This window comes from Oncorhynchus masou, chromosome 12 (assembly GCF_036934945.1).
Source record: "Oncorhynchus masou masou isolate Uvic2021 chromosome 12, UVic_Omas_1.1, whole genome shotgun sequence".
NCBI lineage: Eukaryota > Metazoa > Chordata > Actinopteri > Salmoniformes > Salmonidae > Oncorhynchus > Oncorhynchus masou.
Window position 1 is genome coordinate 1,221,430 of NC_088223.1, and position 26,769 is coordinate 1,248,198.

Here is a 26,769-nt window from a genome sequence, read left to right on the forward strand (position 1 = left end):
AAAGGTCTAGGGTCTAGACTAACAGCCCTAAAGGTCTAGGGTCTAGACTAACAGCCCTAAAGGTCTAGAGTCTAGACTAACAGCCCTAAAGGTCTAGAGTCTAGACTAACAGCCCTAAAGGTCTAGAGTCTAGACTAACAGCCCTAAAGGTCTAGAGTCTAGACTAACAGCCCTAAAGGTCTAGAGTCTAGACTAACAGCCCTAAAGGTCTAGACTCTAGACTAACAGCCCTAAAGGTCTAGACTAACAGCCCTAAAGGTCTAGACTAACAGCCCTAAAGGTCTAGAGTCTAGACTAACAGCCCTAAAGGTCTAGAGTCTAGACTAACAGCCCTAAAGGTCTAGAGTCTAGACTAACAGCCCTAAAGGTCTAAAGGACTAACTACAGGACCAGTCACCAGACTAACAAAGGACCAACTACAGGACCAGTCACCAGACTAACAGAGGTCTAACTACAGGACCAGTGAACAGACTAACAGAGGACTAACTACAGGGCCAGTCACCAGACTAACAGAGGACTAACTACAGGGCCAGTCACCAGACTAACAGAGGACTAACTACAGGACCAGTCACCAGACTAACAAAGGACTAACTACAGGACCAATAAGTGAACTGACTAACAGAGGACTAACTACAGGGCCAGTCACCAGACTAACAGAGGTCTAACTACAGGACCAGTCACCAGACTAACAGAGGACTAACTACAGGACCAGTCACCAGACTAACAGAGGACTAACTACAGGACCAGTCACCAGACTAACAGAGGACTAACTACAGGACCAGTCACCAGACTAACAGAGGACTAACTACAGGACCAGTGAACAGACTAACAGAGGTCTAACTACAGGACCAGTGAACAGACTAACAGAGGACTAACTACAGGACCAGTCACCAGACTAACAGAGGACTAACTACAGGGCCAGTCACCAGACTAACAGAGGACTAACTACAGGACCAGTCACCAGACTAACAGAGGACTCTAACTACAGGACCAGTCACCAGACTAACAGAGGACTAACTACAAGGCCAGTCACCAGACTAACAGAGGACTAACTACAGGACCAGTCACCAGACTAACAGAGGACTAACTACAAGGCCAGTCACCAGACTAACAGAGGACTAACTACAGGACCAGTCACCAGACTAACAGAGGACTAACTACAGGACCAGTGAACAGACTAACAGAGGACTCTAACTACAGGACCAGTCACCAGACTAACAGAGGACTAACTACAGGACCAGTCACCAGACTAACAGAGGACTCTAACTACAGGACCAGTCACCAGACTAACAGAGGACTAACTACAGGACCAGTGAACTGACTAACAGAGGTCTAACTACAGGACCAGTCACCAGACTAACAGAGGACTCTAACTACAGGACCAATAAGTGAACTGACTAACCTCTGATTTCTCCATGCGGTTCTGCAGCTCTACCTGGCCAACGATCTCATTCATGTTGGTTTCCAGCACCATCCCCCCCATCACCACCTCCTGGAGGATGAAGTGGACCTGTAAATGATAGGTATATAACAAGGTAATGTATCAGGGCTGTAAATGATAGGTATATAACAAGGTAATGTAGCGGACCTGTAAATGATAGGTATATAACAAGGTAATGTAGCAGACCTGTAAATGATAGGTATATAACAAGGTAATGTATCAGGGCTGTAAATGATAGTTATATAACAAGGTAATGTAGCAGACCTGTAAATGATAGTTATATAACAAGGTAATGTAATGGACCTGTAAATGATAGTTATATAACAAGGTAATGTAGCGGACCTGTAAATGATAGGTATATAACAAGGTAATGTAGCAGACATGTAAATGATAGTTATATAACAAGGTAATGTAATGGACCTGTAAATGATAGTTATATAACAAGGTAATGTATCAGGGCTGTAAATGATAGGTATATAATAAGGTAATGTAGCAGACCTGTAAATGATAGGTATATAACAAGGTAATGTAGCGGACCTGTAAATGATAGGTATATAACAAGGTAATGTATCAGGGCTGTAAATGATACGTATATAACAAGGTAATGTAGTGGACCTGTAAATGATAGGTATATAACAAGGTAATGTAGCGGACCTGTAAATGATAGGTATATAACAAGGTAATGTAGCAGACATGTAAATGATAGTTATATAACAAGGTAATGTAATGGACCTGTAAATGATAGTTATATAACAAGGTAATGTAGCGGACCTGTAAATGATAGGTATATAACAAGGTAATGTAGCAGACATGTAAATGATAGTTATATAACAAGGTAATGTAATGGACCTGTAAATGATAGTTATATAACAAGGTAATGTATCAGGGCTGTAAATGATAGGTATATAATAAGGTAATGTAGCAGACCTGTAAATGATAGGTATATAACAAGGTAATGTAGCGGACCTGTAAATGATAGGTATATAACAAGGTAATGTAGTGGACCTGTAAATGATACGTATATAACAAGGTAATGTAGTGGACCTGTAAATGATAGGTATATAACAAGGTAATGTAGCGGACCTATAAATGATAGGTATATAACAAGGTAATGTAGCGGACCTATAAATGATAGGTATATAACAAGGTAATGTAGCAGACATGTAAATGATAGTTATATAACAAGGTAATGTAATGGACCTGTAAATGATAGTTATATAACAAGGTCATGTAACGGACCTGTAAATGATAGGTATATAACAAGGTAATGTATCAGACCTGTAAATGATAGGTATATAACAAGGTAATGTATCAGACCTGTAAATGATAGTTATATAACAAGGTAATGTAATGGACCTGTAAATGATAGTTATATAACAAGGTAATGTATCAGGGCTGTAAATGATACGTATATAATAAGGTAATGTAGCGGACCTGTAAATGATAGGTATATAACAAGGTAATGTAACGGACCTGTAAATGATAGGTATATAACAAGGTAATGTATCAGACCTGTAAATGATAGGTATATAACAAGGTAATGTAGCAGACCTGTAAATGATAGGTATATAACAAGGTAATGTAGAAGACCTGTAAATGATAGGTATATAACAAGGTAATGTAATGGACCTGTAAATGATAGGTATATAACAAGGTAATGTATCAGACCTGTAAATGATAGGTATATAACAAGGTAATGTAATGGACATGTAAAAGATAGGTATATAACAAGGTAATGTAATGGACCTGTAAATGATAGGTATATAACAAGGTAATGTATCAGACCTGTAAATGATAGGTATATAACAAGGTAATGTAGTGGACCTGTAAATGATAGGTATATAACAAGGTAATGTATCAGACCTGTAAATGATAGGTATATAACAAGGTAATGTATCAGACCTGTAAATGATAGGTATATAACAAGGTAATGTATCAGACCAGTAAATGATAGGTATATAACAAGGTAATGTAGCAGACCTGTAAATGATAGGTATATAACAAGGTAATGTAGCAGACCTGTAAATGATAGGTATATAACAAGGTAATGTAATGGACCTGTAAATGATAGGTATATAACAAGGTAATGTAGCAGACCTGTAAATGATAGGTATATAACAAGGTAATGTATCAGAGCTGTAAATGATAGGTATATAACAAGGTAATGTATCAGGGCTGTAAATGATAGGTATATAACAAGGTAATGTAGCGGACCTGTAAATGATAGGTATATAACAAGGTAATGTAATGGACCTGTAAATGATAGGTATATAACAAGGTAATGTATCAGGGCTGTAAATGATAGTTATATAACAAGGTAATGTATCAGGGCTGTAAATGATAGGTATATAACAAGGTAATGTATCAGGGCTGTAAATGATAGTTATAAAACAAGGTAATGTATCAGGGCTGTAAATGATAGGTATATAACAAGGTAATGTATCAGGGCTGTAAATGATAGGTATATAACAAGGTAATGTATCAGGGCTGTAAATGATAGGTATATAACAAGGTAATATCGTGGAGCTGGACCTCTTCTATGCTGCTGCTACTCTGTTATTATCTATGCATAGTCACTTTAATAACTACATCCTACATGTACATATTACCTCAATTACCTTGACACCAGTGCCCCTGCACATTGACCCTGACCAGTACCACCTGTATATAGCCTCTTCATTGACTCTGTACCGGTACCCCCTGTATATAGCCTCCGCATTGACTCTGTACTGGTACCCCCTGTATATAGCCTCCACATTGACTCTGTACTGGTACCCCCTGTATATAGCCTCCACATTGACTCTGTACCGGTACCCCCTGTATATAGCCTCCACATTGACTCTGTACTGGTACCCCCTGTATATAGCCTCCACATTGACTCTGTACCGGTACCCCCTGTATATAGCCTCCATATTGACTCTGTACAGGTACCCCCTGTACATAGCTTCCACATTGACTCTGTACCGGTACCCCCTGTATATAGCCTCCATATTGACTCTGTACCGGTACCCCCTGTATATAGCCTACACATTGACTCTGTACCGGTACCCCCTGTATATAGCCTCCATATTGACTCTGTACCGGTACCCCCTGTATATAGCCTCCATATTGACTCTGTACCGGTACCCCCTGTATATAGCCTCCATATTGACTCTGTACCGGTACACCCTGTATATAGCCTCCACATTGACTCTGTACCGGTACCCCCTGTATATAGCCTCCATATTGACTCTGTACAGGTACCCCCTGTACATAGCTTCCACATTGACTCTGTACCGGTACCCCCTGTATATAGCCTCCATATTGACTCTGTACCGGTACCCCCTGTATATAGCCTCCATTTTGACTCTGTACCGGTACCCCCTGTATATAGCCTCCATATTGACTCTGTACAGGTACCCCCTGTACATAGCTTCCACATTGACTCTGTACCGGTACCCCCTGTATATAGCCTCCATATTGACTCTGTACCGGTACCCCCTGTATATAGCCTCCATTTTGACTCTGTACCGGTACCCCCTGTATATAGCCTCCATATTGACTCTGTACCGGTACACCCTGTATATAACCTCCACATTGACTCTGTACCGGTACACCCTGTATATAGCTTCCACATTGACTCTGTACCGGTACCCCCTGTATATAACCTCCACATTGACTCTGTACCGTAACACCCTGTATATAACCTCCACATTGACTCTGTACCGTAACACCCTGTATAGCATTTCACTGTAAGGTCTACACCTGTTGTATCCGGCGCATGTGACAAATAACATTTGATTTGAAAGCTAAAATGTGTCCAAAACAAGGCCAATACGTTTCTATGGGTTTATTTTGGACCTACGCTTGTCACCTGCCTTCCTGCCTTTGGGACACAAGTCCCTTTGTTAGGGCAGAGACGTGCATCTCTCCATTACGCACAGATCTCTGGAGTAAACGGGGTGGTGCACAGAGGAGGGAAGGAGACCTAAAAGACAACATGAGAACAAGCGGAAATAAACGATCGTAAAAGGCATTTGGAATATTGCGCAAAAACATCTAGGGCAGGGTTAGGGTTAGATCACCTGAGCTGAGCCAGAGGGCAGACTGACAATCTACTACCTGAGCTGAGCCAGAGGGCAGACTGAGCTGAGCCAAAGGGCAGACTGAGCATCTACCACCTGAGCTGAGCCAGAGGGCAGACTGATCATCTACCACCTGAGCTGAGCCAGAGGGCAGATTGATCATCTATCACTTGAGCTGAGCCAGAGGGCAGACTGATCATCTACCACCTGAGTTGAGCCAGAGGGCAGACTGATCATCTACCACCTGAGCTGAGCCAGAGGGCAGACTGATCATCTACCACCTGAGCTGAGCCAGAGGGCAGACTGATCATCTACCACCTGAGCTGAGCCAGAGGGCAGATTGATCATCTATCACTTGAGCTGAGCCAGAGGGCAGACTGATCATCTACCACCTGAGCTGAGCCAGAGGGCAGACTGATCATCTATCACTTGAGCTGAGCCATGTCAAAATATTGTCTGTGAGTATAACATAACAGGCGAAATCCTGAGGCAAATCCAATCAGGAAGTGCCTCTTATTTTGAAACCGTTGTGTTCCTATGCACCCCTATTGGCCATTGAAAGGGATATCAACCAGATTCCCTTTTCTACGTATTCCCTAAGGTGTCTACAGCATTTTGACGTAGTTTCACGCCTTTATGTTGAAGAATGAGCGTAAACGACTACATTGCGTGAGTGGCCAGCTGAGGGCTCTCAGAGTGATTCTTGCGTAAAAGACAGGTAGTCATTTTTCCTCTCGGTCCTACTGAAAAGTAAAATTGTCCCGGTTGATATATTATCAAATAGATATTTGAAAAACACCTTGAGGATTGATTATAAAAACGTTTGCCATGTTTCTGTCGATATTATGGATATAATTTGGATTTTTTGGGGGTGTTGTCGTGACCGCTATTTCCGGTGGATTTCTGAACATAACGTGAAAAACAAACGGAGGTATTTTGGGTATAAAATCATCTTTATGGAACAAAAGGAACATTTGCTGTCTAACTGGGATTCTCATCAGTGAAAACATCCGAAGATCATCAAAGGTAAACGGTTAATTTGATTGATTTTCTGATTTTCGTGACCAAGCTTCCTGCTGCTAGCTGGACATAATGCTATGCTAGGCTATCGATAAACTTACACAAACGCTTGACTTGATTTGGCTGTAAAGCATAATTTCAAAATCTGAGATGACAGGGTGATTAACAAAAGGCTAAGCTGTGTTTCACTATATTTCACTTGTGATCTCATGAATATGAATATTTTCTAGTAATATTTTTTGTCCGTTGCGCTATGCTAATTAGTGTAGTTGATGACAATTCTCCCGGATCCGGGATGGGTAGTTCCACGGTGGACCATCCTGGTCTATACCCTGTCTACTGATCAGAACAGCCTGTTAACACAGTGGACCATCCTGGTCTATATCCTGTCTACTGATCAGAACAGCCTGTTAACACAGTGGACCATCCTGGTCTATACCCTGTCTACTGATCAGAACAGCCTGTTAACACAGTGGACCATCCTGGTCTATACCCTGTCTACTGATCAGAACAGGCTGTTAACACAGTGGACCATCCTGGTCTATATCCTGTCTACTGATCAGAACAGCCTGTTAACACAGTGGACCATCCTGGTCTATACCCTGTCTACTGATCAGAACAGCCTGTTAACACAGTGGACCATCCTGGTCTATACCCTGTCTACTGATCAGAACAGCCTGTTAACACAGTGGACCATCCTGGTCTATACCCTGTCTACTGATCAGAACAGCCTGTTAACACAGTGGACCATCCTGGTCTATACCCTGTCTACTGATCAGAACAGCCTGTTAACACGGTGGACCATCCTGGTCTATACCCTGTCTACTGATCAGAACAGCCTGTTAACACAGTGGACCATCCTGGTCTATACCCTGTCTACTGATCAGAACAGCCTGTTAACACAGTGGACCATCCTGGTCTATACCCTGTCTACTGATCAGAACAGGCTGTTAACACAGTGGACCATCCTGGTCTATACCCTGTCTACTGATCAGAACAGCCTGTTAACACAGTGGACCATCCTGGTCTATACCCTGTCTACTGATCAGAACAGCCTGTTAACACAGTGGACCATCCTGGTCTATACCCTGTCTACTGATCAGAACAGCCTGTTAACACAGTGGACCATCCTGGTCTATACCCTGTCTACTGATCAGAACAGCCTGTTAACACAGTGGACCATCCTGGTCTATATCCTGTCTACTGATCAGAACAGCCTGTTAACACAGTGGACCATCCTGGTCTATATCCTGTCTACTGATCAGAACAGGCTGTTAACACAGTGGACCATCCTGGTCTATACCCTGTCTACTGATCAGAACAACCTGTTAACACAGTGGACCATCCTGGTCTATACCCTGTCTACTGATCAGAACAATATGTTAGTTTTCTGCTGTTGAAAGTGAATAAACACATCAGACTGCAATGACAGGTGGTTGTCATAATAAATTCTAGTCAGTTACTTACATTTGGTAAACAAGGTTATAATGAAGGTTTAAATACTGTTGGAAGTTAGAGGGTGTTCGCTAAACATACTCAGATAAGTCTAGAGTAGCAGTGGAGCAGTCAGATAGTAGAAAGTACTAAAAACTATTGGTTTGAATTTCATCAGCAGCTTTCTCCAACACTGCCATCACTGGACACAACTAGAATCTCATTCTGTGACATGAAAGGTGGAAGAGTTAGAACTGCACCGAGCCTCTCAACGCCGCCCAGCCTCTCAACGCCGCCCAGCCTCTCAACGCCGCCCAGCCTCTCAACGCCGCCCAGCCTCTCAACGCCGCCCAGCCTCTCAACGCCGCCCAGCCTCTCAACGCCGCCCAGCCTCTCAACGCCGCCCAGCCTCTCAACGCCGCCCAGCCTCTCAACTTCGCTTGGCGGAATGTGTTGTGGTAAATTCCATTTCAATTCCAGTCAATTTAGGAAGTACACTGAAATTCCAATTCTCTTCAATGCTTTTTAATTGGGTAACTCCCTGAATTAACTGGAATTGAGCTCAACTCTGGTTGTGGTATGTGATGGTTGGGGTGAAAATGTACCAGAGAATAGATGGTTGGTGACCTCTGCCCCAACACACAGTACAAATGGGTTTTAAATAGTCCTCCAGTCAAATCCCAGATAGATCCTGAGCCCCCCCAGTCAATCCCAGATAGACCCAGAGCCCCTCCAGTCAAATCACAGATAGACCCAGAGCCCCTCCAGTCAAATCACAGATAGACCCAGAGCCCCTACCCATTGACAGTTCCTCCAGTCAATCCCAGATAGACCCAGAGCCCCTCCAGTCAATCCCAGATAGACCCAGAGCCCCTACCCATTGACAGTTCCTCCAGTCAATCCCAGATAGACCCAGAGCCCCTCCAGTCAATCCCAGATAGACCCAGAGCCCCTCCAGTCAATCCCAGATAGACCCAGAGACCCTCCAGTCAATCCCAGATAGACCCAGAGCCCCTACCCATTGACAGTTCCTCCAGTCAATCCCAGATAGACCCAGAGCCCCTCCAGTCAATCCCAGATAGACCTAGAGCCCCTCCAGTCAATCCCAGATAGACCTAGAGCCCCTCCAGTCAATCCCAGATAGACCTAGAGCCCCTCCAGTCAATCCCAGATAGACCTAGAGCCCCTCCAGTCAATCCCAGATAGACCTAGAGCCCCTCCAGTCAATCCCAGATAGACCTAGAGCCCCTCCAGTCAATCCCAGATAGACCTAGAGCCCCTCCAGTCAATCCCAGATAGATCTAGAGCCCCTACCCATTGACAGTACCCATTGACAGTTCCTCCAATCAATCACAGATAGACCCAGAACCCCTCCAGTCAATCCCAGATAGACCCAGAACCCCTACCCATTGACAGTTCCTCCAGTCAAATCACAGATAGACCCAGAGCCCCTCCAGTCAATCACAGATAGACCCAGAGCCCCTCCAGTCAAATCCCAGATAGACCCAGAGCCCCTACCCATTGACAGTTCCTCCAGTCAATCCCAGATAGACCCAGAGCCCCTCCAGTCAATCACAGATAGACCCAGAGCCCCTCCAGTCAAATCCCAGATAGACCCAGAGCCCCTACCCATTGACAGTTCCTCCAGTCAATCCCAGATAGACCCAGAGCCCCTCCAGTCAATCACAGATAGACCCAGAGCCCCTCCAGTCAATCCCAGATAGACCCAGAGCCCCTACCCATTGACAGTTCCTCCAGTCAATCCCAGATAGACCCAGAGCCCCTACCCATTGACAGTTCCTCCAGTCAATCCCAGATAGACCCAGAGCCCCTACCCATTGACAGTTACTCCAGTCAATCCCAGATAGACCCAGAGCCCCTCCAGTCAATCCCAGATAGACCCAGAGCCCCTACCCATTGACAGTTCCTCCAGTCAATCCCAGATAGATCCAGAGCCCCTACCCATTGACAGTTACTCCAGTCAATCCCAGATAGACCCAGAGCCCCTACCCATTGACAGTTCCTCCAGTCAATCCCAGATAGACCCAGAGCCCCTCCAGTCAATCCCAGATAGACCCAGAGCCCCTACCCATTGACAGTTACTCCAGTCAATCCCAGATAGACCCAGAGCCCCTACCCATTGACAGTTCCTCCAGTCAATCCCAGATAGACCCAGAACCCCTACCCATTGACAGTTCCTCCAGTCAATCCCAGATAGACCCAGAGCCCCCCCAGTCAATCCCAGATAGACCCAGAGCCCCTACCCATTGACAGTTCCTCCAGTCAATCCCAGATAGACCCAGAGCCCCTCCAGTCAATCCCAGATAGACCCAGAGCCCCTACCCATTGACAGTTCCTCCAGTCAATCCCAGATAGACCCAGAGCCCCTACCCATTGACAGTTCCTCCAGTCAATCCCAGATAGACCCAGAGCCCCTACCCATTGACAGTTCCTCCAGTCAATCCCAGATAGACCCAGAGCCCCTACCCATTGACAGTTCCTCCAGTCAATCCCAGATAGACCCAGAGCCCCTACCCATTGACAGTTCCTCCAGTCAATCCCAGATAGACCCAGAGCCCCTACCCATTGACAGTTCCTCCAGTCAATCCCAGATAGACCCAGAGCCCCTACCCATTGACAGTTCCTCCAGTCAATCCCAGATAGACCCAGAGCCCCTCCAGTCAATCCCAGATAGACCCAGAGCCCCTACCCATTGACAGTTACTCCAGTCAATCCCAGATAGACCCAGAGCCCCTACCCATTGACAGTTCCTCCAGTCAATCCCAGATAGACCCAGAACCCCTACCCATTGACAGTTCCTCCAGTCAATCCCAGATAGACCCAGAGCCCCCCCAGTCAATCCCAGATAGACCCAGAGCCCCTACCCATTGACAGTTCCTCCAGTCAATCCCAGATAGACCCAGAGCCCCTACCCATTGACAGTTCCTCCAGTCAATCCCAGATAGACCCAGAGCCCCTCCAGTCAATCCCAGATAGACCCAGAGCCCCTACCCATTGACAGTTCCTCCAGTCAATCCCAGATAGACCCAGAGCCCCTACCCATTGACAGTTACTCCAGTCAATCCCAGATAGACCTAGAGCCCCTCCAGTCAATCCCAGATAGACCTAGAGCCCCTCCAGTCAATCCCAGATAGACCTAGAGCCCCTCCAGTCAATCCCAGATAGACCTAGAGCCCCTCCAGTCAATCCCAGATAGATCTAGAGCCCCTACCCATTGACAGTACCCATTGACAGTTCCTCCAATCAATCACAGATAGACCCAGAGCCCCTCCAGTCAATCACAGATAGACCCAGAGCCCCTCCAGTCAAATCCCAGATAGACCCAGAGCCCCTACCCATTGACAGTTCCTCCAGTCAATCCCAGATAGACCCAGAACCCCTACCCATTGACAGTTCCTCCAGTCAAATCACAGATAGACCCAGAGCCCCTCCAGTCAATCACAGATAGACCCAGAGCCCCTCCAGTCAAATCCCAGATAGACCCAGAGCCCCTACCCATTGACAGTTCCTCCAGTCAATCCCAGATAGACCCAGAGCCCCTCCAGTCAATCCCAGATAGACCCAGAGCCCCTACCCATTGACAGTTCCTCCAGTCAATCCCAGATAGACCCAGAGCCCCTCCAGTCAATCCCAGATAGACCCAGAGCCCCTACCCATTGACAGTTCCTCCAGTCAATCCCAGATAGACCCAGAGCCCCTACCCATTGACAGTTACTCCAGTCAATCCCAGATAGACCTAGAGCCCCTCCAGTCAATCCCAGATAGACCCAGAGCCCCTACCCATTGACAGTTCCTCCAGTCAATCCCAGATAGACCCAGAGCCCCTACCCATTGACAGTTCCTCCAGTCAATCCCAGATAGACCCAGAGCCCCTACCCATTGACAGTTACTCCAGTCAATCCCAGATAGACCCAGAGCCCCCCCAGTCAATCCCAGATAGACCCAGAGCCCCTACCCATTGACAGTTCCTCCAGTCAATCCCAGATAGACCCAGAGCCCCTACCCATTGACAGTTCCTCCAGTCAATCCCAGATAGACCCAGAGCCCCTCCAGTCAATCCCAGATAGACCCAGATAGACCTAGAGCCCCTCCAGTCAATCCCAGATAGACCTAGAGCCCAGAATCCCAGATAGACCTAGAGCCCCTCCAGTCAATCCCAGATAGACCTAGAGCCCCTCCAGTCAATCCCAGATAGACCTAGAGCCCCTCCAGTCAATCCCAGATAGATCTAGAGCCCCTACCCATTGACAGTCCCAATTCCCAATCACAGATAGACCCCTACCCATTGACAGTTCCTCCAGTCAAATCACAGTCAATCAAATCCCAGATAGACAGATCCAGAATCCCAGAGCCCCCCCTACCTCCAGTCAATCCATTGACAGTACCCATTGACAGTTACTCCAATCAATCACAGATAGACCCAGAACCCCTACCCATTGACAGTTCCTCCAGTCAATCCCAGATAGACCCAGAGCCCCTCCAGTCAAATCATCACCCCAGAGCCCCTATTGACCCTCCAGTCAATCCCAGATAGACCCAGAGCCCCTCCAGTCAATCCCAGATAGACCCAGAGCCCCTACCCTCCAGTCAATCCCAGATAGACCCAGAGCCCCTACCCATTGACAGTTACAGTCAATCCCAGATAGACCCAGAGCCCCTACCCATTGACAGTTCCTCCAGTCAATCCCAGATAGACCCAGAGCCCCCAGTCAAATCCCAGATAGACCCAGAGCCCCTACCCATTGACAGTTCCTCCAGTCAATCCCAGATAGACCCAGAGCCCCTCCAGTCAATCCCAGATAGACCTCCAGAGCCCAGAGACTCCAGTCAATCCCAGATAGACCTAGAGCCCTCCAGTCAATCCCAGATCAATCCCAGATTCCTCCAGAATCCCAGATAGACCTAGAGCCCCTCCAGTCAATCCCCTAGATAGTCAATCCTATAGACCTAGAGCCCCTCCAGTCAATCCCAGATAGACCTCCAGTCAATCCCAGATAGACCTAGAGCCCCTCCAGTCAATCCCAGATAGACCTAGAGCCCCTCCAGTCAATCCCAGATAGACCTCCCCTAGTCAATCCCAGATAGATCTAGAGCCCCTACCCATTGACAGTACCCATTGACAGTTCCTCCAATCAATCACAGATAGACCCAGAACCCCTCCAGTCAATCCCAGATAGACCCAGAGCCCCTACCCATTGACAGTTCCTCCAGTCAAATCCCAGATAGACCCAGAGCCCCTACCCATTGACAGTTCCTCCAGTCAAATCACAGATAGATCTAGAGCCCCTACCCATTGACAGTTCCTCCAATCAATCACAGATAGACCCAGAGCCCCTACCCATTGACAGTTCCTCCAGTCAAATCACAGATAGACCCAGAGCCCCTCCAGTCAATCCCAGATAGACCCAGAACCCCTACCCATTGACAGTTCCTCCAGTCAAATCACAGATAGACCCAGAGCCCCTCCAGTCAATCACAGATAGACCCAGAGCCCCTCCAGTCAAATCCCAGATAGACCCAGAGCCCCTACCCATTGACAGTTCCTCCAGTCAATCCCAGATAGACCCAGAGCCCCTACCCATTGACAGTTCCTCCAGTCAATCCCAGATAGACCCAGAGCCCCTACCCATTGACAGTTCCTCCAGTCAATCCCAGATAGACCCAGAGCCCCTCCAGTCAATCCCAGATAGACCCAGAGCCCCTACCCATTGACAGTTCCTCCAGTCAATCCCAGATAGACCCAGAGCCCCTACCCATTGACAGTTCCTCCAGTCAATCCCAGATAGACCCAGAGCCCCTACCCATTGACAGTTCCTCCAGTCAATCCCAGATAGACCCAGAGCCCCTCCAGTCAATCCCAGATAGACCCAGAGCCCCTACCCATTGACAGTTCCTCCAGTCAATCCCAGATAGACCCAGAGCCCCTCCAGTCAATCCCAGATAGACCTAGAGCCCCTCCAGTCAATCACAGATAGACCTAGAGCCCCTCCAGTCAATCCCAGATAGACCTAGAGCCCCTCCAGTCAATCCCAGATAGACCTAGAGCCCCTCCAGTCAATCCCAGATAGACCTAGAGCCCCTCCAGTCAATCCCAGATAGACCTAGAGCCCCTCCAGTCAATCCCAGATAGACCTAGAGCCCCTCCAGTCAATCCCAGATAGACCTAGAGCCCCTCCAGTCAATCCCAGATAGATCTAGAGCCCCTACCCATTGACAGTACCCATTGACAGTTCCTCCAATCAATCACAGATAGACCCAGAACCCCTACCCATTGACAGTTCCTCCAGTCAAATCACAGATAGACCCAGAGCCCCTCCAGTCAAATCCCAGATAGACCCAGAGCCCCTCCAGTCAATCCCAGATAGACCCAGAGCCCCTACCCATTGACAGTTCCTCCAGTCAATCCCAGATAGACCCAGAGCCCCTACCCATTGACAGTTACTCCAGTCAATCCCAGATAGACCCAGAGCCCCCCCAGTCAATCCCAGATAGACCTCAGAGCCCCTACCCATTGACAGTTCCTCCAGTCAATCCCAGATAGACCCAGAGCCCCTCCAGTCAAATCACAGATAGACCCAGAGCCCCTACCCATTGACAGTTCCTCCAGTCAATCCCAGATAGACCCAGAGCCCCTCCAGTCAATCCCAGATAGACCCAGAGCCCCTCCAGTCAATCCCAGATAGACCCAGAGACCCTCCAGTCAATCCCAGATAGACCCAGAGCCCCTACCCATTGACAGTTCCTCCAGTCAATCCCAGATAGACCCAGAGACCCTCCAGTCAATCCCAGATAGACCCAGAGCCCCTACCCATTGACAGTTCCTCCAGTCAATCCCAGATAGACCCAGAGCCCCTCCAGTCAATCCCAGATAGACCTAGAGCCCCTCCAGTCAATCCCAGATAGACCTAGAGCCCCTCCAGTCAATCCCAGATAGACCTAGAGCCCCTCCAGTCAATCCCAGATAGACCTAGAGCCCCTCCAGTCAATCCCAGATAGACCTAGAGCCCCTCCAGTCAATCCCAGATAGACCTAGAGCCCCTCCAGTCAATCCCAGATAGACCTAGAGCCCCTCCAGTCAATCCCAGATAGATCTAGAGCCCCTACCCATTGACAGTACCCATTGACAGTTCCTCCAATCAATCACAGATAGACCCAGAACCCCTCCAGTCAATCCCAGATAGACCCAGAGCCCCTACCCATTGACAGTTACTCCAGTCAAATCCCAGATAGACCCAGAGCCCCTACCCATTGACAGTTCCTCCAGTCAAATCACAGATAGACCCAGAGCCCCTACCCATTGACAGTTCCTCCAGTCAAATCACAGATAGATCTAGAGCCCCTACCCATTGACAGTTCCTCCAATCAATCACAGATAGACCCAGAGCCCCTACCCATTGACAGTTCCTCCAGTCAAATCACAGATAGACCCAGAGCCCCTCCAGTCAATCCCAGATAGACCCAGAACCCCTACCCATTGACAGTTCCTCCAGTCAAATCACAGATAGACCCAGAGCCCCTCCAGTCAATCACAGATAGACCCAGAGCCCCTCCAGTCAAATCCCAGATAGACCCAGAGCCCCTACCCATTGACAGTTCCTCCAGTCAATCCCAGATAGACCCAGAGCCCCTCCAGTCAATCACAGATAGACCCAGAGCCCCTCCAGTCAAATCCCAGATAGACCCAGAGCCCCTACCCATTGACAGTTCCTCCAGTCAATCCCAGATAGACCCAGAGCCCCTCCAGTCAATCCCAGATAGACCCAGAGCCCCTACCCATTGACAGTTCCTCCAGTCAATCCCAGATAGACCCAGAGCCCCTACCCATTGACAGTTCCTCCAGTCAATCCCAGATAGACCCAGAGCCCCTCCAGTCAATCCCAGATAGACCCAGAGCCCCTACCCATTGACAGTTCCTCCAGTCAATCCCAGATAGACCCAGAACCCCTACCCATTGACAGTTCCTCCAGTCAATCCCAGATAGACCCAGAGCCCCCCAGTCAATCCCAGATAGACCCAGAGCCCCTACCCATTGACAGTTCCTCCAGTCAATCCCAGATAGACCCAGAGCCCCTCCAGTCAATCCCAGATAGACCCAGAGCCCCTACCCATTGACAGTTCCTCCAGTCAATCCCAGATAGACCCAGAGCCCCTACCCATTGACAGTTCCTCCAGTCAATCCCAGATAGACCCAGAGCCCCTACCCATTGACAGTTCCTCCAGTCAATACCAGATAGACCCAGAGCCCCTACCCATTGACAGTTCCTCCAGTCAATCCCAGATAGACCCAGAGCCCCTCCAGTCAATCCCAGATAGACCCAGAGCCCCTACCCATTGACAGTACCCATTGACAGTTCCTCCAATCAATCACAGATAGACCCAGAACCCCTACCCATTGGCAGTTCCTCCAGTCAAATCACAGATAGACCCAGAGCCCCTCCAGTCAATCCCAGATAGACCTAGAGCCCCTCCAGTCAATCCCAGATAGACCTAGAGCCCCTCCAGTCAATCCCAGATAGACCTAGAGCCCCTCCAGTCAATCCCAGATAGACCTAGAGCCCCTCCAGTCAATCCCAGATAGACCTAGAGCCCCTCCAGTCAATCCCAGATAGATCTAGAGCCCCTACCCATTGACAGTACCCATTGACAGTTCCTCCAATCAATCACAGATAGACCCAGAACCCCTCCAGTCAATCCCAGATAGACCCAGAGCCCCTACCCATTGACAGTTACTCCAGTCAAATCCCAGATAGACCCAGAGCCCCTACCCATTGACAGTTCCTCCAGTCAAATCACAGATAGACCCAGAGCCCCTCCAGTCAATCCCAGATAGACCCAGAACCCCTACCCATTGACAGTTCCTCCAGTCAAATCACAGACCCAGAGCCCCTCCAGTCAATCACAGATAGACCCAGAGCCCCTCCAGTCAAATCCCAGATAGACCCAGAGCCCCTACCCATTGACAGTTCCTCCAGTCAATCCCAGATAGACCCAGAGCCCCTCCAGTCAATCACAGATAGACCCAGAGCCCCTCCAGTCAAATCCCAGATAGACCCAGAGCCCCTACCCATTGACAGTTCCTCCAGTCAATCCCAGATAGACCCAGAGCCCCTCCAGTCAATCACAGATAGACCCAGAGCCCCTCCAGTCAATCCCAGATAGACCCAGAGCCCCTACCCATTGACAGTTCCTCCAGTCAATCCCAGATAGACCCAGAGCCCCTACCCATTGACAGTTCCTCCAGTCAATCCCAGATAGACCCAGAGCCCCTACCCATTGACAGTTACTCCAGTCAATCCCAGATAGACCCAGAGCCCCTCCAGTCAATCCCAGATAGACCCAGAGCCCCTACCCATTGACAGTTCCTCCAGTCAATCCCAGATAGACCCAGAGCCCCTACCCATTGACAGTTACTCCAGTCAATCCCAGATAGACCCAGAGCCCCTACCCATTGACAGTTCCTCCAGTCAATCCCAGATAGACCCAGAGCCCCTCCAGTCAATCCCAGATAGACCCAGAGCCCCTACCCATTGACAGTTACTCCAGTCAATCCCAGATAGACCCAGAGCCCCTACCCATTGACAGTTCCTCCAGTCAATCCCAGATAGACCCAGAACCCCTACCCATTGACAGTTCCTCCAGTCAATCCCAGATAGACCCAGAGCCCCCCCAGTCAATCCCAGATAGACCCAGAGCCCCTACCCATTGACAGTTCCTCCAGTCAATCCCAGATAGACCCAGAGCCCCTCCAGTCAATCCCAGATAGACCCAGAGCCCCTACCCATTGACAGTTCCTCCAGTCAATCCCAGATAGACCCAGAGCCCCTACCCATTGACAGTTCCTCCAGTCAATCCCAGATAGACCCAGAGCCCCTACCCATTGACAGTTCCTCCAGTCAATCCCAGATAGACCCAGAGCCCCTCCAGTCAATCCCAGATAGACCCAGAGCCCCTACCCATTGACAGTTCCTCCAGTCAATCCCAGATAGACCCAGAGCCCCTACCCATTGACAGTTACTCCAGTCAATCCCAGATAGACCTAGAGCCCCTCCAGTCAATCCCAGATAGACCCAGAGCCCCTACCCATTGACAGTTCCTCCAGTCAATCCCAGATAGACCCAGAGCCCCTACCCATTGACAGTTCCTCCAGTCAATCCCAGATAGACCCAGAGCCCCTACCCATTGACAGTTCCTCCAGTCAATCCCAGATAGACCCAGAGCCCCTACCCATTGACAGTTCCTCCAGTCAATCCCAGATAGACCCAGAGCCCCTCCAGTCAATCCCAGATAGACCTAGAGCCCCTCCAGTCAATCCCAGATAGACCTAGAGCCCCTCCAGTCAATCCCAGATAGACCTAGAGCCCCTCCAGTCAATCCCAGATAGACCTAGAGCCCCTCCAGTCAATCCCAGATAGATCTAGAGCCCCTACCCATTGACAGTACCCATTGACAGTTCCTCCAATCAATCACAGATAGACCCAGAACCCCTACCCATTGACAGTTCCTCCAGTCAAATCACAGATAGACCCAGAGCCCCTCCAGTCAATCACAGATAGACCCAGAGCCCCTCCAGTCAAATCCCAGATAGACCCAGAGCCCCTACCCATTGACAGTTCCTCCAGTCAATCCCAGATAGACCCAGAGCCCCTCCAGTCAATCCCAGATAGACCCAGAGCCCCTACCCATTGACAGTTCCTCCAGTCAATCCCAGATAGACCCAGAGCCCCTACCCATTGACAGTTCCTCCAGTCAATCCCAGATAGACCCAGAGCCCCTACCCATTGACAGTTCCTCCAGTCAATCCCAGATAGACCCAGAGCCCCTACCCATTGACAGTTCCTCCAGTCAATCCCAGATAGACCCAGAGCCCCTACCCATTGACAGTTCCTCCAGTCAATCCCAGATAGACCCAGAGCCCCTACCCATTGACAGTTACTCCAGTCAATCCCAGATAGACCTAGAGCCCCTCCAGTCAATCCCAGATAGACCCAGAGCCCCTACCCATTGACAGTTCCTCCAGTCAATCCCAGATAGACCCAGAGCCCCTACCCATTGACAGTTCCTCCAGTCAATCCCAGATAGACCCAGAGCCCCTACCCATTGACAGTTCCTCCAGTCAATCCCAGATAGACCCAGAGCCCCTCCAGTCAATCCCAGATAGACCCAGAGCCCCTACCCATTGACAGTTCCTCCAGTCAATCCCAGATAGACCCAGAGCCCCTACCCATTGACAGTTCCTCCAGTCAATCCCAGATAGACCCAGAGCCCCTACCCATTGACAGTTCCTCCAGTCAATCCCAGATAGACCCAGAGCCCCTCCAGTCAATCCCAGATAGACCCAGAGCCCCTACCCATTGACAGTTCCTCCAGTCAATCCCAGATAGACCCAGAGCCCCTCCAGTCAATCCCAGATAGACCTAGAGCCCCTCCAGTCAATCCCAGATAGACCTAGAGCCCCTCCAGTCAATCCCAGATAGACCTAGAGCCCCTCCAGTCAATCCCAGATAGACCTAGAGCCCCTCCAGTCAATCCCAGATAGACCTAGAGCCCCTCCAGTCAATCCCAGATAGACCTAGAGCCCCTCCAGTCAATCCCAGATAGACCTAGAGCCCCTCCAGTCAATCCCAGATAGACCTAGAGCCCCTCCAGTCAATCCCAGATAGACCTAGAGCCCCTCCAGTCAATCCCAGATAGATCTAGAGCCCCTACCCATTGACAGTACCCATTGACAGTTCCTCCAATCAATCACAGATAGACCCAGAACCCCTACCCATTGACAGTTCCTCCAGTCAAATCACAGATAGACCCAGAGCCCCTCCAGTCAAATCCCAGATAGACCCAGAGCCCCTCCAGTCAATCCCAGATAGACCCAGAGCCCCTACCCATTGACAGTTCCTCCAGTCAATCCCAGATAGACCCAGAGCCCCTACCCATTGACAGTTACTCCAGTCAATCCCAGATAGACCCAGAGCCCCCCCAGTCAATCCCAGATAGACCTCAGAGCCCCTACCCATTGACAGTTCCTCCAGTCAATCCCAGATAGACCCAGAGCCCCTCCAGTCAATCCCAGATAGACCCAGAGCCCCTACCCATTGACAGTTCCTCCAGTCAATCCCAGATAGACCCAGAGCCCCTCCAGTCAAATCCCAGATAGACCCAGAGCCCCTCCAGTCAATCCCAGATAGACCCAGAGCCCCTACCCATTGACAGTTCCTCCAGTCAATCCCAGATAGACCCAGAGCCCCTACCCATTGACAGTTCCTCCAGTCAATCCCAGATAGACCCAGAGCCCCTACCCATTGACAGTTACTCCAGTCAATCCCAGATAGACCCAGAGCCCCCCCAGTCAATCCCAGATAGACCTCAGAGCCCCTACCCATTGACAGTTCCTCCAGTCAATCCCAGATAGACCCAGAGCCCCTCCAGTCAATCCCAGATAGACCCAGAGCCCCTACCCATTGACAGTTCCTCCAGTCAATCCCAGATAGACCCAGAGCCCCTCCAGTCAATCCCAGATAGACCTAGAGCCCCTCCAGTCAATCCCAGATAGACCTAGAGCCCCTCCAGTCAATCCCAGATAGACCTAGAGACCCTCCAGTCAATCCCAGATAGACCTAGAGCCCCTCCAGTCAATCCCAGATAGACCTAGAGCCCCTCCAGTCAATCCCAGATAGACCTAGAGCCCCTCCAGTCAATCCCAGATAGACCTAGAGCCCCTCCAGTCAATCACAGATAGACCCAGAACCCCTACCCATTGACAGTTCCTCCAGTCAAATCACAGATAGACCCAGAGCCCCTCCAGTCAATCACAGATAGACCCAGAGCCCCTCCAGTCAATCACAGATAGACCCAGAGCCCCTCCAGTCAATCACAGATAGACCCAGAGCCCCTCCAGTCAAATCCCAGATAGACCCAGAACCCCTACCCATTGACAGTTCCTCCAGTCAAATCACAGATAGACCCAGAGCCCCTCCAGTCAATCACAGATAGACCCAGAGCCCCTCCAGTCAATCCCAGATAGACCCAGAGCCCCCCCAGTCAATCCCAGATAGACCCAGAGCCCCTCCAGTCAATCACAGATAGACCCAGAGCCCCTACCCATTGACAGTGCCTCCAGTCAATCCCAGATAGACCCAGAGCCCCTACCCATTGACAGTTCCTCCAGTCAATCCCAGATAGACCCAGAGCCCCTCCAGTCAATCCCAGATAGACCCAGAGCCCCTACCCATTGACAGTTCCTCCAGTCAATCCCAGATAGACCCAGAGCCCCTACCCATTGACAGTTCCTCCAGTCAATCCCAGATAGACCCAGAGCCCCTCCAGTCAATCCCAGATAGACCCAGAGCCCCTACCCATTGACAGTTCCTCCAGTCAATCCCAGATAGACCCAGAGCCCCTACCCATTGACAGTTCCTCCAGTCAATCCCAGATAGACCCAGAGCCCCTCCAGTCAATCCCAGATAGACCTAGAGCCCCTCCAGTCAATCCCAGATAGACCTAGAGCCCCTCCAGTCAATCACAGATAGACCTAGAGCCCCTCCAGTCAATCACAGATAGACCCAGAGCCCCTACCCATTGACAGTTCCTCCAGTCAATCCCAGATAGACCCAGAGCCCCTCCAGTCAATCACAGATAGACCCAGAGCCCCTCCAGTCAAATCCCAGATAGACCCATTGACAGTTCCTCCAGTCAATCCCAGATAGACCCAGAGCCCCTACCCATTGACAGTTCCTCCAGTCAATCCCAGATAGACCCAGAGTCCCTACCCATTGACAGTTCCTACAGTCAATCCCAGATAGACCCAGAGCCCCTACCCATTGACAGTTCCTCCAGTCAATCCCAGATAGACCCAGAGCCCCTACCCATTGACAGTTCCTCCAGTCAATCCCAGATAGACCCAGAGCCCCTACCCATTGACAGTTCCTCCAGTCAATCCCAGATAGACCCAGAGCCCCTACCCATTGACAGTTCCTCCAGTCAATCCCAGATAGACCCAGAGCCCCTCCAGTCAATCCCAGATAGACCCAGAGCCCCTACCCATTGACAGTTCCTCCAGTCAATCCCAGATAGACCCAGAGCCCCTCCAGTCAATCCCAGATAGACCTAGAGCCCCTCCAGTCAATCCCAGATAGACCTAGAGCCCCTCCAGTCAATCCCAGATAGACCTAGAGCCCCTCCAGTCAATCCCAGATAGACCTAGAGCCCCTCCAGTCAATCCCAGATAGACCTAGAGCCCCTCCAGTCAATCCCAGATAGACCTAGAGCCCCTCCAGTCAATCCCAGATAGACCTAGAGCCCCTCCAGTCAATCCCAGATAGACCTAGAGCCCCTCCAGTCAATCCCAGATAGATCTAGAGCCCCTACCCATTGACAGTTCCTCCAGTCAAATCACAGATAGACCCAGAGCCCCTCCAGTCAATCACAGATAGACCCAGAGCCCCTCCAGTCAAATCCCAGATAGACCCAGAGCCCCTCCAGTCAATCCCAGATAGACCCAGAGCCCCTACCCATTGACAGCTCCTCCAGTCAATCCCAGATAGACCCAGAGCCCCTCCAGTCAATCCCAGATAGACCCAGAGCCCCTACCCATTGACAGTTCCTCCAGTCAATCCCAGATAGACCCAGAGCCCCTACCCATTGACAGTTACTCCAGTCAATCCCAGATAGACCCAGAGCCCCCCCAGTCAATCCCAGATAGACCCAGAGCCCCTACCCATTGACAGTTCCTCCAGTCAATCCCAGATAGACCCAGAGCCCCTCCAGTCAATCCCAGATAGACCCAGAGCCCCTCCAGTCAATCCCAGATAGACCCAGAGCCCCTCCAGTCAATCCCAGATAGACCCAGAGCCCCTACCCATTGACAGTTACTCCAGTCAATCCCAGATAGACCCAGAGCCCCCCCAGTCAATCCCAGATAGACCTCAGAGCCCCTACCCATTGACAGTTCCTCCAGTCAATCCCAGATAGACCTAGAGCCCCTCCAGTCAATCCCAGATAGACCTAGAGCCCCTCCAGTCAATCCCAGATAGATCTAGAGCCCCTACCCATTGACAGTACCCATTGACAGTTCCTCCAATCAATCACAGATAGACCCAGAACCCCTCCAGTCAATCCCAGATAGACCCAGAGCCCCTACCCATTGACAGTTACTCCAGTCAAATCCCAGATAGACCCAGAGCCCCTACCCATTGACAGTTCCTCCAGTCAAATCACAGATAGATCCAGAGCCCCTCCAGTCAAATCCCAGATAGACCCAGAGCCCCTACCCATTGACAGTTCCTCCAGTCAAATCACAGATAGATCCAGAGCCCCTACCCATTGACAGTTCCTCCAATCAATCACAGATAGACCCAGAGCCCCTACCCATTGACAGTTCCTCCAGTCAAATCACAGATAGACCCAGAGCCCCTCCAGTCAATCCCAGATAGACCCAGAACCCCTACCCATTGACAGTTCCTCCAGTCAAATCACAGATAGACCCAGAGCCCCTCCAGTCAATCACAGATAGACCCAGAGCCCCTCCAGTCAAATCCCAGATAGACCCAGAGCCCCTACCCATTGACAGTTCCTCCAGTCAATCCCAGATAGACCCAGAGCCCCTCCAGTCAATCCCAGATAGACCCAGAGCCCCTACCCATTGACAGTTCCTCCAGTCAATCCCAGATAGACCCAGAGCCCCTACCCATTGACAGTTCCTCCAGTCAATCCCAGATAGACCCAGAGCCCCTCCAGTCAATCCCAGATAGACCCAGAGCCCCTACCCATTGACAGTTCCTCCAGTCAATCCCAGATAGACCCAGAACCCCTACCCATTGACAGTTCCTCCAGTCAATCCCAGATAGACCCAGAGCCCCCCCAGTCAATCCCAGATAGACCCAGAGCCCCTACCCATTGACAGTTCCTCCAGTCAATCCCAGATAGACCCAGAGCCCCTCCAGTCAATCCCAGATAGACCCAGAGCCCCTACCCATTGACAGTTCCTCCAGTCAATCCCAGATAGACCCAGAGCCCCTACCCATTGACAGTTCCTCCAGTCAATCCCAGATAGACCCAGAGCCCCTACCCATTGACAGTTCCTCCAGTCAATACCAGATAGACCCAGAGCCCCTACCCATTGACAGTTCCTCCAGTCAATCCCAGATAGACCCAGAGCCCCTCCAGTCAATCCCAGATAGACCCAGAGCCCCTACCCATTGACAGTACCCATTGACAGTTCCTCCAATCAATCACAGATAGACCCAGAACCCCTACCCATTGGCAGTTCCTCCAGTCAAATCACAGATAGACCCAGAGCCCCTCCAGTCAATCCCAGATAGACCTAGAGCCCCTCCAGTCAATCCCAGATAGACCTAGAGCCCCTCCAGTCAATCCCAGATAGACCTAGAGCCCCTCCAGTCAATCCCAGATAGACCTAGAGCCCCTCCAGTCAATCCCAGATAGACCTAGAGCCCCTCCAGTCAATCCCAGATAGATCTAGAGCCCCTACCCATTGACAGTACCCATTGACAGTTCCTCCAATCAATCACAGATAGACCCAGAACCCCTCCAGTCAATCCCAGATAGACCCAGAGCCCCTACCCATTGACAGTTACTCCAGTCAAATCCCAGATAGACCCAGAGCCCCTACCCATTGACAGTTCCTCCAGTCAAATCACAGATAGACCCAGAGCCCCTCCAGTCAATCCCAGATAGACCCAGAACCCCTACCCATTGACAGTTCCTCCAGTCAAATCACAGACCCAGAGCCCCTCCAGTCAATCACAGATAGACCCAGAGCCCCTCCAGTCAAATCCCAGATAGACCCAGAGCCCCTACCCATTGACAGTTCCTCCAGTCAATCCCAGATAGACCCAGAGCCCCTCCAGTCAATCACAGATAGACCCAGAGCCCCTCCAGTCAAATCCCAGATAGACCTAGAGCCCCTCCAGTCAATCCCAGATAGACCTAGAGCCCCTCCAGTCAATCCGAGATAGACCTAGAGCCCCTCCAGTCAATCCCAGATAGACCTAGAGCCCCTCCAGTCAATCCCAGATAGACCTAGAGCCCCTCCAGTCAATCCCAGATAGACCTAGAGCCCCTCCAGTCAATCCCAGATAGACCTAGAGCCCCTCCAGTCAATCCCAGATAGACCTAGAGCCCCTCCAGTCAATCCCAGATAGACCTAGAGCCCCTCCAGTCAATCCCAGATAGACCTAGAGCCCCTCCAGTCAATCCCAGATAGACCTAGAGCCCCTCCAGTCAATCACAGATAGACCCAGAGCCCCTCCAGTCAATCCCAGATAGACCCAGAGCCCCCCCAGTCAATCCCAGATAGACCCAGAGCCCTTACCCATTGACAGTTCCTCCAGTCAATCCCAGATAGACCCAGAGCCCCTCCAGTCAATCCCAGATAGACCCAGAGCCCCTACCCATTGACAGTTCCTCCAGTCAATCCCAGATAGACCCAGAGCCCCTCCAGTCAATCCCAGATAGACCTAGAGCCCCTCCAGTCAATCCCAGATAGACCTAGAGCCCCTCCAGTCAATCCCAGATAGACCTAGAGCCCCTCCAGTCAATCCCAGATAGACCTAGAGCCCCTCCAGTCAATCCCAGATAGACCTAGAGCCCCTCCAGTCAATCCCAGATAGACCTAGAGCCCCTCCAGTCAATCCCAGATAGACCTAGAGCCCCTCCAGTCAATCACAGATAGACCCAGAGCCCCTACCCATTGACAGTTCCTCCAGTCAATCCCAGATAGACCCAGAGCCCCTCCAGTCAATCACAGATAGACCCAGAGCCCATCCAGTCAAATCCCAGATAGACCCAGAGCCCCTCCAGTCAATCCCAGATAGACCCAGAGCCCCTACCCATTGACAGTTCCTCCAGTCAATCCCAGATAGACCCAGAGCCCCTACCCATTGACAGTTCCTCCAGTCAATCCCAGATAGACCCAGAGCCCCTACCCATTGACAGTTACTCCAGTCAATCCCAGATAGACCCAGAGCCCCCCCAGTCAATCCCAGATAGACCCAGAGCCCCTACCCATTGACAGTTCCTCCAGTCAATCCCAGATAGACCCAGAGCCCCTCCAGTCAATCCCAGATAGACCTAGAGCCCCTCCAGTCAATCCCAGATAGACCTAGAGCCCCTCCAGTCAATCCCAGATAGACCTAGAGCCCCTGCAGTCAATCCCAGATAGACCTAGAGCCCCTCCAGTCAATCCCAGATAGACCTAGAGCCCCTCCAGTCAATCCCAGATAGACCTAGAGCCCCTCCAGTCAATCCCAGATAGACCTAGAGCCCCTCCAGTCAATCCCAGATAGACCTAGAGCCCCTCCAGTCAATCCCAGATAGACCCAGAGCCCCTACCCATTGACAGTTCCTCCAGTCAATCCCAGATAGACCCAGAGCCCCTCCAGTCAATCCCAGATAGACCTAGAGCCCCTCCAGTCAATCCCAGATAGACCTAGAGCCCCTCCAGTCAATCCCAGATAGACCTAGAGCCCCTCCAGTCAATCCCAGATAGACCTAGAGCCCCTCCAGTCAATCCCAGATAGACCTAGAGCCCCTCCAGTCAATCACAGATAGACCCAGAGCCCCTACCCATTGACAGTTCCTCCAGTCAATCCCAGATAGACCCAGAGCCCCTCCAGTCAATCACAGATAGACCCAGAGCCCCTCCAGTCAAATCCCAGATAGACCCAGAGCCCCTCCAGTCAATCCCAGATAGACCCAGAGCCCCTACCCATTGACAGTTCCTCCAGTCAATCCCAGATAGACCCAGAGCCCCTACCCATTGACAGTTCCTCCAGT

General features: G+C 50.3%; 1 protein-coding gene across 8 annotated transcripts in view; it reads right to left on the bottom strand.

The window, feature by feature from the left end:
• The window catches only part of LOC135549458 (AP-3 complex subunit sigma-2), a 39,300-nt gene that overhangs the window by 4,632 nt on the left and 7,899 nt on the right, over nucleotides 1-26,769 (bottom strand). For all 8 annotated transcript variants that reach the window (XR_010456972.1, XR_010456977.1, XR_010456973.1 and 5 more), the window contains exon 5: nucleotides 1,403-1,510. Coding sequence is in view for 1 of the 8 variants with exons in the window: in XM_064979446.1 (XP_064835518.1) it covers nucleotides 1,403-1,510 (108 nt within the window). In the remaining 7 variants the exon portion in view is untranslated. The remainder of the gene's footprint in view (nucleotides 1-1,402; nucleotides 1,511-26,769) is intronic.